Genomic DNA, 19,499 nt, shown 5'->3' with positions numbered 1-19,499 from the left:
TGATTTGAATAAAACGATACTGAATCCACATAATATTATACAGTAACCAAAGTTTGTCATATATTACTTCCTTAAGGTCAAGATCTAGTAAATGATTCCAGAGTGTCTTTTTGGTGCTAGAACTATCATGACGTCATAATTGATTTTGGTGAATCTTTTCCCGTATTTAACGGCTTTAAAGGAATTATGTAGAAAATAAAACAATATTTTGACATTGTATATTTAATCACGTGAAAAGTAATCCCGACACCTATATTCAATTTGACATCATTTTAAAGAGGAGGTCAAGAGCTCGTTTAATGCCATTTTTCGAGAAACTGTAGGCATTCTACAGGCACGTAGCATCAGGGGGGGGGGGGGGGCCTGGCCCCCCCCCCCCCCCCCACTTTTTCTCGCAGCAACAAATTTTTTAAAATTTACATATAAAAAATGGAATTATCATTGAGTTGGCCCCCCCCCCCCCACTTTTTTGGGAGTATGTAAAAAATTGATATGAAAATGAGGAAATGAGTAGTGAAATTGAAGTTATATAGTAAGCCAGCCCCCCCCCCCCCCCCCCCCCCCCACGGATTAGGATTTTGAAGATTTAGGGAAACATAACATTTTCCTTTTTTTTTTTTTGCTTGTCAAGATTTTTTGGATGAGTCTGGCCCCCCCCCCCCCACTTTCAAAAACGATGCTACGTGCCTGTTCTAGATATATATCATAGGTCAAAAATGGACAAAAGTCCGAGATTTGTTACTTTTATCCTTCATATTTCATAGAAAATGGTTGTATAAAACATGATTTTTCATTGAGTTATGAAACAAAGATATTGTTATAAAGCATCATTGAAAGAATTTATATCTTGATTTTCATAAACCTGTAGGCGCCATTTATTTACTAGATCTTGACCTTTAAAAAAACAACGTGTTCTGCCTCTTAGGCATGTATATTAAAAAAAAAATGAATTTATTGTGCATCGGTTTTCAATGTTTTATATGTTGCTCACCTTGTTTATGATACAAATCATTAAAAAAAAAATTAGGTTCATAGCTACTGTAAAATAAAATTAAGTATGTAACTTAAAATAAAGCTTTGTATGCAAATTGTATGGCTTAACATCAAAAAATATTTTATCAGAATAACAATATTAATCCTTATCTTTAATTGTATTATTTTTACATTCAATGTAAAATGCTCCTTATGTTAGCATTAGAAATATCTTACGTTCAAAGTTCAATAACACGCGTTTAATCTGATCACGGCGTATGAGCACAAATAAACGTGTTTTGAATAGATATGAGTCTTAGGTTTAATGAAACATTCAAAGTTCTCTTTAACAATTTGATATGCACTTTTGAAAAATAAGCTTTAAATCATCTATTCTAACAAAAAAAGGCGGGGGGTTCCGCCAAAGGTTTTGGCTCTATATTTTTAGCCGAAGAAAAGCAAAATATAGCATGTATATAAAACGACGATTCAAAACTATCTCATATTAAAAAAAACATCAAATCAAATAAAAGTGTAAGCATTAAATGCATATGTTTAGATATATTGTCGATTCTAGAGCACACCAGATGGGGAAAAATTATCATACAACGCGCGCGACAGCCTGGTGTATTATATAACCGACGATATATAAAAAAACAACAACAACAAAACATTTACTGCATCGTTTATAATAACAAATCTCTTTAACATTAGCAGTCACTCTTTGACTTTTTACGGTAATTGCCTTTTAAGTTAAAAGTTAAACCCTTCTCCAAGTCATGAAAGCTCAAAGGGCTAGTGCTTTTTTCCCGGTTTCCGTGGTGCTTAGCTGATGAGAGTCATTGACACCCCCTGGATGGAACACCGGTCCATGGCAGGTTAACCCCAAGCCCCAGCGTAAACCGGTACCCAATTTTAACTGGGTGGACTGAGACAATGTAGATAAAGTGCCTTGTATAAGTGCACAACACACAACATCAAGTGACCTCAGCGGGGTTTGAACGAACGACCTTTCGGTTATTGTCACATGTGCTCCTGTGCCTTTTACTGCGCTTATTTCAGTTTGTTCGTTTATACATGATGGCATAAAATACACAAGTCAGCTACGCTTTTTGATAAATTTTACAGGTCACATACTACTAATATCATATTTATCGCATCTTAAAGTAAACCTAATAGTAATAAGATATATTTTGAACTTTGATTTTGTAAAGCATTCAATACAGATACACTCCTACACCCACAAAATAATTGAATACTAGACTTTTGTTGCTAAAGCAACAAAATGATCTTCCTTCCTCATGTATTAATCTGCAAAAAAAATGTTTTTCTCTTGTAAAAAGAAAATGCATATAATATATACTGTGAAGGGATTTTTAAGGGTTTTTTTTCTAGGTAAAACAGTAAAAAACAAGTCAAAACAAAATGAGTACTTCCTGTGACGATCGGAAGTTACGCCGGATCAAACAGAATATGGTCAACATTGTTCTGTCTTTCTTCAAAGATTGGTTGTTTAAGTTTTTGTCATTTTGAGATCTTGTTGAGAAAAGGTTTTATGTCTCGGTACCGGATACGGATAATCGTAAATGATGAAAGAAATTAAGAATAAGTATTTTAGTATATTTATTTACAGAACAATACTTTTCATCAGACTGAACGAAATATTCAAAGTTAATCTCCAAACTTAGTATTAAAAACTTCATTTGCTTGAACGCTTCCGGAAAGAACCAGAAGTGACGGGAAAAAAATGAAACCCGTAAATACACTTTCTATTAAATGTAAAAAAAAAAAATCAACCATATAAGATGTATGTCTTGATCTCTTACAGTTTTTGAGATATCGCGTGTACAAAAATTTTATAGATAAAAGAAAGCTACCTCAGATATTAGAGATGTCTCACCGGAAGTAGGGTTTTTTTTTTTGGCTCATTTGACCATGTGTAGATAACATTGTATTTCAATTTCTAAAATATTTCTTCAAATCTAAATAACAAAAAAGAAGAAATTTTGGAGTACTTCCTGTGACGATCGGACGTTACGCCAGATAAAACAAAATAATGAAAACAGTTGTACATACACAGGTCTATCATTTACCGTTTGTGAGATCTCGTGGTCACAAGGACACAAGGACACAGACAAACGGAAGTGCTAAATTAAAAGTAAAGTCAGGATTTTTCGTATATTTGCCTATTGTACATTATTGTTTAATTATCATTTATTTAATAAAGGAAACTCTAAAAAATAAACAGTTAAACTTATAAACAGCTTGATTTGTTTGAATCCATACTGTGAGAACCGAAAGTGACGGTCGACAAAATGAAATCGTTTGAACACATTTTCAATCAAATGTCCACCATACATGTAAGCTTCGTGTTTTGATCGATCACTACTTACATTTTTTGAGATCTCATTGGTACAAATGGTTCATTTTGTTTTAAAAAAAAAAAGCTACCTGAGATAAATGAGATACCCCAGCGGAAGTAGAATGATTTTATTTACTTAACATCACATAGATGACATATGTAAATATGTAAACTAATATGTTCATTTAATATGTGAAATAAATAAAATACATAGAATAACAAATTTTGAATTACTTCCGGTGAATACCAAAAGTTACGACGAACACAACAGAATAATTCAAAAGATCTACAGCTATAGGTCTATCATCCTACATGTACAAAGTTTGGATGCTCATGTCTTTATTGTTCTTGAGATCTTGAGGTGACAAGCTTTTCCTCGTGGGACAGGAAACGGACGACATGAAATGAGTTTTATAAAAATTTAAAAAAACGCCTCGAGATATTTTATTTTTTACCATTCCTAAAAATTTCAAGAAAATCTATTCAGCCATCTCTGAGAAATCTTGTGGACAAAAAAGGAAAAACCAATAAGAAAGAAAGAAAGAAAGAAAGAAAATAACACTACAATCACTATAAAGTCTTCTGTTGGAAACGGAATACCTTAAAGTACTAAAAATACTATCTGTTTTACGAAGAATGTGTTTTACACTGTTAAAGAGATGTTTAACGGTTTAGCTAAGGATGATACATCCACTGGCTCTTACACCTCTCTGTCTTTGTTGGAAGGATCTTAGGTCAAGAACTCTATGAGGAATTAAGCTACTGGTACATGTGCTGTACATGGTTAATGGTTTTGTCCATTTGAGAATTGTTTACGATCTTAATACAATGTCAACAACAAAACATTCGCTGCATTATTTGACCTAACAATCTGATCTTTTCAACAACTTATTACTTCTTAATGTCGTCATTAATCAAACTAGAACCTGACCGAACTTGATGTGAAACACACATTATTATAAATGTTGCTCATTATATCGACTATGGGCATAATAGTACATTAAATATGCATGAGTTCCTTGCAGACATTGTATTAAACGCAATTAAATAAGGAATAAGGAATCACTCTTTGAGTATTATGAGGTGATAATTTTGGTCGGGGCGTGATCAAATCCAATAAAGCCCGAAGGGCTTTATGATAGATTTGATCACGTCCCGACCGAAATTATCACCTCATAATATTCAAAGAATGATTCCTTATTACTTATATTTATATAATTTTAGCCATCGTACGATTAAATCTTTAAATATAAATAAGCAAACCCCGCTGGCGCCTCACTTTAGCGATATTTGTATTATGGGTTATATAGAACAAAATCGATACGTAGTGTTATCACGGACAGAGACACTGGATAATGTAAATATATGATATTAATTCCGATCCTGGTATTTTTGAGATTTTGCCCTTTTTGAAATGATAATTTTGATCATATATTTGATATACTGCATAGCAGAAAAATAGCTCGCGGAGATAATTTTTGCTATATTCGCTGAAATAAGAATTCCTTGAATTTAACGTCTACTGAAAATTGCTTAAATTTGATAATGATAAGAATATAAGATTTACAATCATTTATCTTATCATGAAAACACAAAATACAGAACACAAAACACGACTGCTTGACCGTCTGACCGTACGTTTGAATAGCACAGAAGTATCGTTGAACCCGCTTAACATAATAGAATATAGATATTCGGTCGGGAAAAAAATTATTACATTTACCGGTCTATTATAATAACCGTGCCTGGCTATTGCTAAAAGCTAAATATTACTAGCTTGAAAAATTGCATGATCCACCAATATACTTCCGATTTGCTACATGGAACATGCTTTCATTTTGTTTTCTTCCTCTACTTCTGAGTGTGACTAAAGCTAACAAAGCACACATGAAGCAATTCGTTAAAAAGAATAATAAAGAAAAACACAGTTAAGAAGTATGCCAAACCCTTTTTTTTATTTATTTGAATTCGGACCTTATATAATAATGATAATAATAATAATAAAACATATAATAATTAAACATGTAATAATATCTCACTCCGTTTAAATGAAGCATCTTAATGTATTTATCTATATCATGATAGATTCTAGTAATCTATAGTAAAATTAAACGCTGTTTAACAACATACATTGAATGTAAAAAAAAGAGCATTTAATTTTTTGTTTTGAAATGGAGAGAAAAATACAAAGGAGCAAAAAAAAATATTCCTTTACGAATAAATGTAAAGCACTTGTCTCACAAACTAACGTGACTAAATCCTGCTTCAAAAACATGTCGGCCGAAACTTAAAAATATAAAAGTAACATAACAGCTACATGAAACATTAAATGTAGTGATAACGAACAGTATTCATAATCAAAAGTCCAACTGAAATATTCAAAACAGGAGCAGAGCAAACACGGACCTCAACAAAAATTAGAGGTAGGACCAGATGCAATGGAAAAATGAACACCCCCTGCTGACCGCTCACACCGGCCGTTTGCTCTTAATTTGTCGTAATTGGGAAAACTGAAAAATTGGTATACAAAAACGTCATTCAGCATTCGACCTAACGGAAGATTGCTGACACTGTTGTTGTATCGACCACAGAACTTACGAAATTATGACCTCAATCAAGATTGTTGAGAATTAACCTTGTTTGTTAAACTTATTTGTCAATAGCTTGCCTCGATTTAGAAATTGGGGATACGTATAGTGTGTCTTTGCGTATCGAATCAACTGAGAGACTTAAACTCCATATACAGATGAGGAATCTTGCTAAATAAGTAAGGAAGTTAACGATAGAAAATTGAAGTCATCAATTATTCAGAAATTAACAAAGCAGGTGTACAATAATTAAGTTTTCTTGCCAAAGATAGTAATTGTTTTAATAGTCCTATTCTCAAAACAAGAAAACAAAGAACTATCTTCATTAATGTCAACCATTTTTATATAATAGAACAGAAAAAAATGACCACAGCTAGGCTCGAACTCGGACCTATCAGTTTAAAAATCATGCAACGTTCGACCAACTGAGCTAATATAAAGGAATAACCCACTAGATAGTGTTAGTAGCAGCGAGCCATTTATATACCTAATACACACTATTAAACTTGGATATTCCAGCAAAGCTGCATAACTAATCTTATTCCCTACAAAGTTTACATTCCATAATAAGGCCCGGATTTACATCCCCTTGCCAGATTCCCGGCCGAACCAGTGAAGTTGAGTCCACTCCTAAACGACAATGTAATTTCATTACTTTTGCAGTTCAGCTATGCATTTTTGAAAACTTCATATCATATCATAATTATAACAAATAAAAAGTAAACATATTTACTTCAGATACTGTAAGAGATTATGAAATTCTTTTACTTTTAAAATTTTTTTAATGAAATTTCTTACATGAATTTCTTCTGAAATAGTTATCATTTTGTAACAAAAAATCAGACAATTACCACATCATTAATTTAGGAGGTCAAAGTTTGTTATTTTTAACATAGAACCCTATGGGATTTTGCTCGAACGTGTCAATTTTGCCCATTTTTTTTCAAACTTCTGCCCTAGGGATTTTTTCCCTGTTGTACATATGAATGTTATTGAAAAAAGGCATCAAATATCCAAATACAAATAACCTTTTACCTCCTGTTTTCTCCAGGGGTCTTATTAAAGTTTTATTTGTATGCTCAATTTCTCAGAAGTTGTCGGATAATGGCTACTTTTATTTGTATGCTCAATTTCTCAGAAGTTGTCGGATAATGGCTACTTTTTATTTGACAAAGGCAAAAATGGCGATTTTTATAGTGTTATTAAAACATTCAGACATCTTTAAGCAATAATCAAAGTACTAAAGAACTGACGGGAGTTGATTTTGTCGATGTTTATTTATTTTAAAATCAATGGTATGTTATTTTGTATGACAAGTACATGTACATGTATTTTCTAATTTGAATTACGCACATTTTTATAATATGAATTTTTGGACTTTTTCGACAAGAATGTCGAGAAACCCCCATATGAATCATGTTAAATGATATTCAAAGATAAAATTAATTCAATCAAACTATGTATCAGTAATAGAAACATTTCTCGAAAACTGTATGGATCCAAGCAATATTGAACTCTAGTCTCGTTCAACCAAACGCTGTATTGAACTCTGGCGTAGGAATACATACGACTATAAAAAATATTGAAATTGGTCGTACCATTTAAAATCTGACTATTTTCAAGGTATTTATAAATAAGTTTCCTTGAAAAACAATGCTTTAGCATACATTACATAGAATTCATTAATTATTTTCAAGAACTAAGTTTTGTCAGCAGCAATGATTTGTGCTGAGGTCCAAACACTGTTTCACTTTCGTTTTGTCTGAGTAACTGCATAGGAGAGTTGATTTAAAATCAACTCCCAAAAATATATAAAAATTACATAATAAGGGTCATAACTATAAAATTCATGGTTACTGTCTTGAAATAAATGTAGAGCTAGGCTTGCTAAATCCCCTTCACGTTTTCGACCTGAGCCCAAATATGGCTTTATATACTTCAAGACATTTATCTTTATTCTACAATAAAATATTAATTTTACGCCTCAGACGTGCTATTTTCGACAAATTTCGCTGAATATTTGCAGTTGAAAACATAACGCCGTGGCGAAAACCAAGCAAAGAGATGACGTCAGAATGCAAATAAAACGGTGCGCGAAAGCGTGCGCACTCGAACAGCACTCGATCTCATTACGTTAATTTTACAAGTAAATGACATTGTATATAGTAATTTCTGACATAGTGATAAAAGCATTATATGTACATGTACGTACATGTAATACATAGATCTAAAACACTCAACAGTTGCAGAAGTTTATCATCTATTAAAGCGATGTATTATAAATATAACCGGTTGCAGAACATAGATTCTCATGTTTGACTGTATGTTCAAAATCGTTGCATAAGGGAAAAAGAACGAGCTAAATCTACAGATTCATCAAACAACATTTTTTGTCTACGTTCTATAATGCCCTCTAATGTTTTCACCCATGGTGCTATACAAAAAAATGGCCGACATTAAACTCGTAATTTACGGCGTCCTGAGGTTTAAAGACACGTTATGAGTACCGCACATGCTTTAACGAGAACCAAGAGATTTGTTACATACTTCCATTCCTTTGTATTGAGTCGAGATACGTAAACAAAGACAAAAAAGGTCATGGATGACGTCACAGTGCACTCGCATTTATATTTCCCGCGATAAATTTAGAGGTGGTTCAAACATCTGTATAACTATTTTAGTATAGACTGCGATACTTGCCTCATTGATATATGATTTGCTTTAATTTTTTATTTATTTTTTGATATAGAGATTATACAAATATATACTAGCAAGAGCCATACTTTCCTGTCATATCGATCCAATTTTAAGCTAATTGTGCATGCATCTACAGTAAGCAGGTTAGTATAAAGTAGGGAGGAAATAAACGATAGAACATTTTGAGCTATTAAATAAAAAAGTGGTCAAACCATTAAATTTGAAAGTGCTAGGAATAACACACAGGGTCTACATACAGGGACCGCCCTCTTTTCTCTCTCTTTCTCTATCTCTCTCTCAAATTCTTTGACGTTTATTGATACCTAAATAACACTAAGTTGACAATGATACAAGGTATGTGTAATTCTTGCTGCGCTCGCCACAACGGTAGCACCGTAAAATATATTAGTTGTTGATATTTTGATTACCTGGTTCAATGTCAATTAAATTCTTTTCTAAACCGGAATTCTTCTAGTTGCTTTGTACCATTTTATTTTGTTCGGAATCATTAAGGTAATTCATGCCAATCCTGATAATTCTATGGGTGATATTATTTTACGTTTTATTGAACTGAAACACTTTCAAGAACACGTCCTAACAAATCCCCAACCCACAGTACGGATTTATACAAAGACATGGACCATGGATGTCTTACTTCTTTCTCTGTCAGTAAGTATTTCAAGAAATCCCCATCAGGACTCAGAAGATGTATCTTGCTGTTACATTCGTCATTGACAATAATGTTGCAGTTAGAGTCACACGCTACATCAGTTGGCTTAAATGAGTCCGTTTGTTTCTGTCCACTGTATCTGCCTCTGAGAGATCCAGAGGAGGATAAAATCAACAGTTCACCGGCAGATGTACTTGTCCAGTTCACCACACAGATATCAGTGTTACCGTTCTGTCTGACTCTAAATGGAAAAATAAACAACTTGTGCTTACCGTCCTTCTGGTACTCGTATTCACGAATGACGTCACCATTCAGTGTCACGTGTCTGATCAGACGTATGCTGTCCAAGTCTGGTTGAAATGGTTCTGACTGATTGTCTCTCAATGTGACCAGCAGTCCTCCTTCTGTGGACTGACAGATTCTTTAGTGGAGCTGTACTGAATGCTGTAGAGATTGTGTCTAATTGAGAAAGACGGACAATACAGTCCTTTACAGAATGGGTGGCATACAGGTCACCATTGTCCGTTAAACATACATCTTGTACACCAGATGTATAAATTTTCTTCCCTTTTTTGTTCTTTTTATTCATTTGTTCAATGCAATCTGAGTTAAACGCTCCGACAAGACACGTATCTTCATTGATTGCCTCCATAGCAAGAATAAGTTCATCTTGATAATGGAATGAATCTGTCTCAGAAACAACAATGTCATTCAAATCAAAACATTGTCCCATCATGGACTCTAATGACCCCTCTCTGATGTCTCCTTTTCTGTACCTCACAGAAAGATTCCCTTTTTCAAAATCATTGTCTTTGATGGACAAGAGATTATTAGTCAAGTCCCTGAGATTGTCTATCAAACTGTACTCAGACATGTTATTGTGTTGTTCTTCAAGGAATTGAACTAAATCCATGACCTTTTTCGGGGTTTTTTTCTAAATTTATTTTTTTCTTACTCGGTTCGGCATTTTTCCTTTCCAGATCTCCCCTCATTTTAATCTCAATATTTTTTTTAATTACCTTAAGTTTTGCCACAATCTCATCATAATGTTTTTGAAGCTTAGAGACCTCAGATTTATAACATTTCCGGTTGTCCCACATTAGCTTGCCTGCTTTCTGTATCTTCTCATTCATCTCTTTTACTCGTTCTCCTTAACCTTATTCAGAGTCCTCTTAAGCTCATTTCTTCTTTGAATTCCTGCTGTGAATATAGTTTTCCAGTTATGATCCTTGTGGTCTATTTTGGCACATTGTGAACAAATAAACTCATCGCAGTCCTCACATGTGTCATGTCTATCATTAAATCGTGTTTCTTACACGTTGGGATGTGTTCTTGAGCAGACCCAAACGGGTATTTGGAAGATATGGCCGCCATGTTTCTGTATCAGTACACTGTTTTTGAACTAAATTTGAGATTCATAGAGAGATAATGCAGGTGGTTTTAAAAGTATGGGCTACAGGTCTGAGCGACGAAAACTGCACATTTTTTTAACCATACATGAACAATATCCAACATGTTAAAGTAAATCTTTTATACTGAAGTTTCTATGAAGAAGAAATCATTACCTTGATTTTGCTATTACTCAGACCTCGATATAAACATGCAGAGATGTTAACCAGCTTAAACTGCAGTGTATTGAATATTATAATACAATGTATAAAAGCTGGAAAGAGTTTTGGAACACTACTGTAGAATGCAAACCGAACCTTAGAGACTTTAATATTGATCAGTCATTTGCATGTTAAAGAATTTAAATGGTTAAAAGGTCCCCAGTTAAGGTAAGCACAAGGTGGGAGGAGTTGTGGCTCATTGGCATATACTTCTTCCACTACTATATTTTATCTCCATATTAAAGTGAGGCAACGATGATGTCTTCAAAATCAACAGTTTGTCCCATCATTGATTCCTGTAGCCCATCAATGATGTCCCCTTTTTGAATCTCACCGAATGATCTCTCTTCTCTACATTACAGCTTGTTTACGGGATTGAAAATTATGTTTGAGTTGTTGATTGTCTAATTAAATAAAATGTGTTCCTTTTACGGTACTAAATATCAATTTAAAAAGAAATTATGATTAAACTGTACCTCAAGGGATAGGGTGGGGCCACAATTGTTGGTTGAATTTTTACATAGAGAAAAATCTTTCAAAAATTCTTCCTAAACGAAAATTTGGTCTGAAAAGCTGAAACTTTTGTGAAAGCATCCTCATGTAGTGTAGATTCCATTTTGTGCAAATCAAGATCTCCTGGAGAAGGGGAGGGGGTGCCACATGAGATGTTGAATTTTGACATAAAATCAAAAAGAGAAGATTTCTTTAAAAAAATCCAAAAAGATGGCTTACTGTTTGTATGTGGAGAAGTTTGAAATTCTTTTCTAAGAAAATATACTCTACTAACGCATACAAATGTTTTGAATGAATTTGATAGCAAAACAGTATTGGCTATTGTCTCTAAGATGAAAGATGGCGCCCCTGAGCCTCTTGTTTTCGTCATACAAATAATCAAAATAGAATAGAATAGATATATATTTTTTGTACATAGCTATTGGTACCAAAAAATAATAGTAAGTATATATAGCCCTCGTTTAAGTTGTATGAGTTTACACAAACTAAATATTTAATTTAAAAAAAAAATACTCATTTAGTTATTTTAATTAAAATGAATATGAACTTGAATGGGAACTTATAAATTAAAAAAGATATTCCCTTTTTCATAATCAGTCACCTTTAGACTAGTAGTAGAATATGCCTTTTACTGTGTTTATTTTAGTAATTCAACCCAACTTTAGCTCATTTACATTGTGCATAAAATACACGACACTTTAAAGCATGTTGATTATACAAATTTTATGTACTTTTTTAAGCTAAATGTGCCGTTTTTAACACTGTTTTTGTTATGTTTGAGACCCGGCTCAATCTTTGTCAGTGTGGTGATTTGTATAAAAGAAAACAGTGACGAATGTGAAAAGTTATTCATTGGTAATAAGCAGGCTTGGGGCGAATTACATTGTAAAGTAATGCATTACATTATCATTACTTCATGAATCAGGGCATTAAATTACCATTACCATTACTTGATTTTCTTGAAGTAATGCATTACATTACCATTACATGAGTAAAGTAATGCATTACCGTTACCATTACTTTGTTTTAAAAAAAGTAAAGCTAATAAAGAGTCTTTGCAAATATTTCAAATATAAAACACTCTTTAACATTTCTACAGGTTCATGCTCAGTATTAGGTTCAAATTCAATGACTGTATATACAAGAGTAATTCTTTATTTGCTCAATATATATCATCTTGTGGCATTATGAACAAGATAATACATATTAAGTAAAAAGATATTTATAGACATTTGGCATGATACAATGTCAAATATGATATAGAGACACAGATTTCATATTCATGGATAATAGAGAACAATTTATGGAATAATGTTGCCTTTATTAAAAAGCTAAATAGAGATATTTCCCCAGATTACACAAATCTTTATAATTTTGGACACTTAATTGTATTAAATTATAAACAGAGGGTTTTCCCAGTTATATTTCTTAATATATTTTAATCGGATTTTTTTATGCTGAGGACACTTCAAGACAAAAGATTGCTGTTGCACTTTATGATCAAAGTTTCAAAGGTTTCATCTTTAAACTGCATCCTATTAGTTTGAAAATCTTCCCAGCTATACTAAATAAACGTTCTACAGGAGCAGTGGAAGCTGAGACTGAAAGATGGTTTGATAATCTTTATCTTAGGATATATTAAGTGCAAAAATAGAAAAAGTACATTAATCTTGTATCTTCTATCAGTCCAAACTAATGTACTTAATATATAACAGCGAGAGAGAAAGAGAGAGAGTAAATTATTTTCAAATGGGTTATAATATTGGAAGTGATTTTGATTCTCATCATAGATGGACAGTGCATTCATTTTCCCCTTAAAGTTGCATGTCTGTCCTCTATTCTATTGGGACATGGCGTAGGGAAGGGGATTGGGGTGTTTAGCACTTCTTATAACAATAGATTGTTTTGATACTTAGATTATCCTGGGGGCATAGTGTGTTGTTGACACATCTTTATTGAAGTGCAAACTAATTGGAGTAAATTGTTTAAATGATTTAAAACTCTAAATAACAACACTCATAAAAATGTTATGAAACTGTGTTGTTATATCTAGTAATATGAACAATTTAAAAATGAATTTTTATAAATCTTTTTTAATAATACATCTAAAACATATTTATTTCAAGAATTATTTCTTTATAATCAAATTATTAAAATTGAATTTCAGCTATTCATTTATTCATCACATTTTTTAAAGTGAAAATTCATAAATAAGCATAGTAATGCAAAGTAATGCCATGTAATGCTAGCATTACACTAAATTTTGGAAAGTAATGAATTACATTACCATTACTTGTAATGCTATTTTTGTAGCATTACACATTATTAGCATTACTTTGAAAACATGTAATGCATTGCAATGCATTACCATTACATTTAGCATTACCCCAAACCTGGTAATAAGTGACTTTTATGATTATTTTATGTAAGGAGAAATGAAAATGTTTCTCTGCATAGTTATAAACGATTCGCGAAAGTATAAATCTGCGTGGAAAAGTAATTGGGAGAACAGCATGGGGGAAAAGGAATGACAGCAAGTTTGTTTACAAATAATCATAGCGAAAAAAAGTCGTCGTTGATCAAAGAATTATTCCTTCAAAACTTTCGAAAGAATAACCACTATCAATAAACCTACGGACCACCATTTTAATTGATACCTGATCAGAGAATAAATAAAATAGAAAGTCAGTTTTACCACTTCCGGGGGCCCCTGCGACTCAAATCATTAGTTTCTTTGTAAACGAATGCGTTTAACTTAGCTTTCGCGTCGACTTCTTGTTTACATACTGAATAGGCTTGCGACATCACGTGATCAGGTGATGATTAACAATTAAAACTGGGGCATTTTCTCTCCAAAGTTTCTAACTTATGTAGATCATCACACTGACAAAGTTTGGGTCGGGTTTTCAACATAGCAAAAACAGCGTTTAAGTGTCATATATAGCTTTAACTTGAAATAGTTCAACTATGCTTTTAAATAAAATCTACATGTCATATTATATCATATTTATTTGAAATTTAAGTTAACATGATATTGAAGGATACTATGGATGAGTTTATATTATGTTTTATTAAAATAAACAGAATACTCACCCATGTACAATCCTATACCTGTAAACTTAATTGATGTTTAAAGGGGCATGGTCACGGTTTTGTTTGAAAAAATTTTCCCGTTTTTAATGTTTACAATGCTTTATGAACGTATTTTTAATAGTCAGTCGTCGAGTTATAAGCGAAATACAGAGCCCACAGTTCTTTGTTATGTAAACAACGCTCAAATTATGTTTTTGTTTACATTTTGAATATTCCAAAAAAGGTGTACACCATAAATGAATGTTATAAACGCTAGGAAGTGTTTTCTATGTTAAAAAACAAAGGACGAGTGCACTTATGGGCCCCAGTAAAAAGTGAAAAAATGAAGATTCAAATTCAGCATATTTTTTCCCTAACATTATTTATTGATATCTATTCCATAAGAATTAACAAGTTTTAGCACTGAATTTATTGCATATAAAAAACACAAAGCTTTAAAACATAGTAGGGGTCAGCGGACATTCGTGATTTTGTATATTAAATCGAGGACGGGCAGTCATTTCAAAGCCTTTGTTTACTATCAGCCTAACCCAGTACAAACTTGTGGAATAGACAAAATACGCATTATAAATTTAGAAAACTCCTGTGAAAGTAAGAAGTTTGTACTACATTAGGCTGGTGCCTAAAAAATGAAAAAGTATGAAAATGTCAAGGTTTTCCTATAGCAAGCGAAAGCTATTACCTGCGTGACCCATGTTTGAACCCACGCATGGAATAAATTATTTCAAACAATCACGTGGGTTCTATCCAGGTAAACGTTTGTCAAATGTGCTCACTGTAAAACATTGACACGTTTTAAATCGCTTTCCATCATCTTTGTATGGTCATGAATGTTTGTTTGGTCACTATGGTAATATGCAACTTCAAAGCTTTATTCGATTTTTTTTCAGACGTGAAATAATGCATATAGTATTGTAACGTTTCTGGGTTCAGGTATTCGGCTGCTCTGCCTGAGCAATTTAAGAAATATGTAAATAAACTATAACCTTCTCAATCAAATATTTTAATCGATAATATTAACAATATCCCACTCTATTATGGAGCGCGCGCGCTTTCTATTAGCTTTAACAGCTACCACAAGCTAATACAGTCTCGAAAGCCTCATTCAGGCACATAAGACTTATCCTAATACCAAGGGTTTGTCCTAACCCATTACTAAGTGAACACCTTCAGCTTCGGATTGCAACTGCCTTACAACCTCCGTTGTAGCCGCTTATATATTATCACAACCCACGTAATCAACGAGGATCGAAAGGGAGTGATAAACCGGATATTACTCAGCTCCAGTAAACAGAATGGGATAAATGATCTCGATTCCGACATTTGTTTCAGTATAATTCAGCAAACGCGCCAATCGATCCACCAACAGAGCAATGTTGATTTAAATGTCTCCTCCCTCTGATTTAAATAGACAGAATTCTAGTAGGTTCGGTTCGATTTTCCAGATTTAGATTATTTATAAGCATTTTAAAATCCTCAATTTTTTAAACTGTATGCTAATTTTGGTAAATTTAAGCGTGCATATAAATCAGAAGTATCTATCATTGCTTAACTATTACGAGAAAAAAGTAATTTGTTGATATTTTCTACATAAAAACGGCACTGAAAAAGAGCCCATTCTCTATAGCTTAAGTGCACTTGTTCTCAGCAGATAGAGAAACCAGCTTAAAGCAGAACTTATCTGGAAACAAAAACATGAAGCGAGCCTTGTTTACATTGCAAAGAATTGTGAGCTATGAATCTTAATCATAACTCTTCGACTGACACTCAAATTTTAGTTGATCATTAGAAATGCATTGATAAAGCATTGTAACCATTAAAAACAGAAAAATAAAATTTGACTAAAACTGTGACCATGCCCCTTTAAATAATAACGTACATACTGATTTCTAACATTATATTTAGTTCCCTACCGATTTTCACCGGAGGGGACTTAGCTTTCCTCTGCGTCCGTCAGTCCGTCTGTCTGTCCGTCTGTCTGTCCCACTTCAGTTTTCTGCACTTTTTTCTTTATGCGTTTGTTATTCATGTTATGTACGTAGTACATTGATCAGAATAAAACAACAGTTGTAGAAAGGTATTATGAATCAGTATAACAACATGTATTATTTTGTATGCATATATATATGTACACTTAGAAGTTTATAAGTTTATTCGATTCTGAGTCATACAATTGATGGATAAAAATTATTATAAGTTCATATTCATTGCTATTTTTTTAAAGTTTCCTTGAATTGAAACACTTTCACAAGTCCATGAAAGTTCCCAATCCATAAATTGGATTTATACAGAGACATTGACCAAGGCCGTGTTAGTTCATTCTCAGTCAGTAGGTACTTCATAAACTCTCCATCAGGACTCAGGAGATGTATCTTGCTGTTAACTATGTCATTAACAATAATGTTGCAATGAGAGTCGCACACTACATCAGTTGGCTTAAATTCCTCCACCAGTTTCTGTCCATTGTATCTGCATCTCAAAGATCCAGATACAGACAGAATCACCAGTTCACCGGCATCTTTGCTTGTCTTGTTCACCACACAGATATCAGTGTTACCGTTCTGTCTGACTCTCCATGGATTAGTAAACAGGCGGGGTTGACCGTACTCCTGCAGGTATTCGTACTCACAGATGACGTCACCGGTCAGTGTCACGTGTCTGACCAGACGTCTGCTGTTGAAGTCTGGTTTAAATTTTTCTGACTCAACATCCATCAATACGACCAGCAGTCCTCCTCCTGTGGACTGACAGATTCCCAATGGTTTTAATGGAGCTGTACTGAATTCTGAAGAGACTGCGCCTGACGGTGAAAGCCGGACAATGGATTCGTTCACAGAATCAGTGACATACAGATCACCATTCCTCGTTATACATACATCATTTACATTTGATTTATTTAATTTCTTTCCCGTTTTGTTCTTTTTATTAACTTGTTTAATGTAATCTGATCGAAGGGCTCCGATAAAACATATATCTTCTTTTATTGCCTCCATAAAAGCTATACTTTTATCTCCATATTGGAATGAATCTGTCTCAGAAACAGTTACGTCATTCAAGTCAAAAGTTTGTCCCATCATAGATTCCAGTAACCCCACACTGATGTCCCCCTTTCTGTATCTCACCGAATGACCCCTCTTCTCAATATCATTGTCAGCGTTAGCCACGAAGTTGATCAGGTCTCTGAGGTTGTCTATCAAACTATAGTCAGATATTGTACTGTGCTTTTCTTCAAGGAATTTAACTAAATCTATTGCCTGTTTCGTTTTCTTTTCTAAGTCTAGTTTTTTTTCTCTTACTTCCGCATTTTTTCTTTCCAGATTTTCCCTCAATTTAGTCTCAATATTTTTCTTGATTTCGTCAAGTTTTGACACAATCTCATCATAATGTTTCTGAAGCTTAAAGACCTCAGAATCACACAATTTCCGGTTGTCTTCCATTAGCTTGCCTGACTTCTTTATTTTATCATCCATGTCTTTTAAATCTTTCTCCTTAACCTTACTCAGAGTCTTCTTAAGGTCTTTTCTTCTTTGAATTCCTGCTGTGGATATAGTTTTCCAGTTGTGATTCTTGTGGTTTATTTTGGCACATTGTGAACAAATAAACTCATCGCAGTCCTCACATGTCATGTCTATCATTAAATCGTGTTTCTCACACGTTGGGATGTGTTCTTGAGCAGACCCAAACGGGTATTTGGAAGATATGGCCGCCATGTTTCTGTATCAGTACACTGCTTTTGACCTAAATTTGAGATTCATAGAGAGATAGTGCAGGTGGTTTTTAAAGTATGGGCTACAGGTCTGAGCGACAAAAAGTGCACATTTTTTTTAACTATAATACAATATCTGACATGTTAAATAAATCTTTTATACTGAAGTTTTTATGAAGAAGAAATCATTACCTTGATTTTGCTATTACTCAGACCTCGATATAAACATGCAGAGATGTTTAACCAGCTTAAAAAAAAACATTTATTGAATATGTGTATCGATCTAAACTACTTTAAATATCAGCATATTTCATACATTCTTATGTTGCATAGGTGTACAACCTGAGATAGAAAATCATCGAGATAAGGCCCAACGGAAAGAGAAAAAGTGTTCAGACCTCTAGATAGGAAAGGTAAATTCCGATTCCTTTTTTTTTCGGGGGGGGGGGGGGGGGTTAAAATTCTGTTGTTGTTAAAGTCAAATATTTGCAGGAAGTTTTACTCTGATGAAATTTCGAAGTCATGTCCTTGGTTGATTTTTTTTGTGCATTTAATGCGTACCCTGCTGTTTATTTTGTGTAGCAATGTCAAGTATAGTGGGAAAGTGGGAGTATGTGAGCTTGCTAACTTTTTCTTTTATTATAAAATTAATTCTTTGTTGTATGTAGTTTTTATGGCATGTAATATTATGATTGTGCATCGATTATTATTCATTGAATTTCTTTGTTCCTAGTCCCATACTAGCAATAACGTTAGCTCTTTAAGTCCTTTTTAACATTAAAATATCAAGTGAAAAAATTGACAATAAGAAACCGTCAACCATCTCAAAAGTGTAAAAGCTACGAACAAATGGTTGACTTAACGGACGCAAATGTCAGGGAACCATAATATATTTATACCTCAAAAACTAAAATCAGTGACCCGGGCGAGCTATATACTGAACTGATAAAATTATGTAACGCAGTAAACTATCACCAAGAGGAACAGCTCGGACCCAAACTGAATTTTATTAAACTTAGATCCAAAAACAATTCAACTTTAAATGCATATATTTACATTTTTACAAGTGTCTTTGCCTGTGATGACACTACGTATCGATTTTGTACTATATAACCCATAATACAAATGACGCCAAATTGAGGCGCCAGCGGGGTTTGCTTATTTATATCTAAATATTTAATCGTACGATGGCTTAAAATTATAAAAATATAAGTACATGTACCTCAAAAACTAAAATCAGTGACCCGGGCGAGCTATATTGAACTGATAAAATTATGTAACGCAGTAA

The 19,499-nt window shown here is 33.3% G+C and overlaps 1 protein-coding gene and 1 pseudogene across 1 annotated transcript; both read right to left on the bottom strand.

The window, feature by feature from the left end:
• Positions 1–8,908: 8,908 nt before the first annotated feature.
• On the bottom strand, positions 8,909–10,663 carry LOC128182134 (uncharacterized; annotated as a pseudogene).
• A 5,981-nt stretch (positions 10,664–16,644) lies between these two features.
• LOC128181946 (uncharacterized) lies at positions 16,645–18,222 on the bottom strand. The gene has a single exon (XM_052850528.1). It carries the CDS (start codon positions 18,213–18,215, stop codon positions 16,716–16,718), a length of 1,500 nt encoding a protein of 499 aa, XP_052706488.1. The 5' UTR covers positions 18,216–18,222; the 3' UTR covers positions 16,645–16,715.
• Positions 18,223–19,499: the final 1,277 nt, after the last annotated feature.

This window comes from Crassostrea angulata, chromosome 4 (genome assembly GCF_025612915.1).
Source record: "Crassostrea angulata isolate pt1a10 chromosome 4, ASM2561291v2, whole genome shotgun sequence".
NCBI lineage: Eukaryota > Metazoa > Mollusca > Bivalvia > Ostreida > Ostreidae > Magallana > Magallana angulata.
The sequence above is the reverse complement of the archived record's forward strand: the minus strand, read 5'-3'. Positions and strand labels throughout refer to the sequence as shown.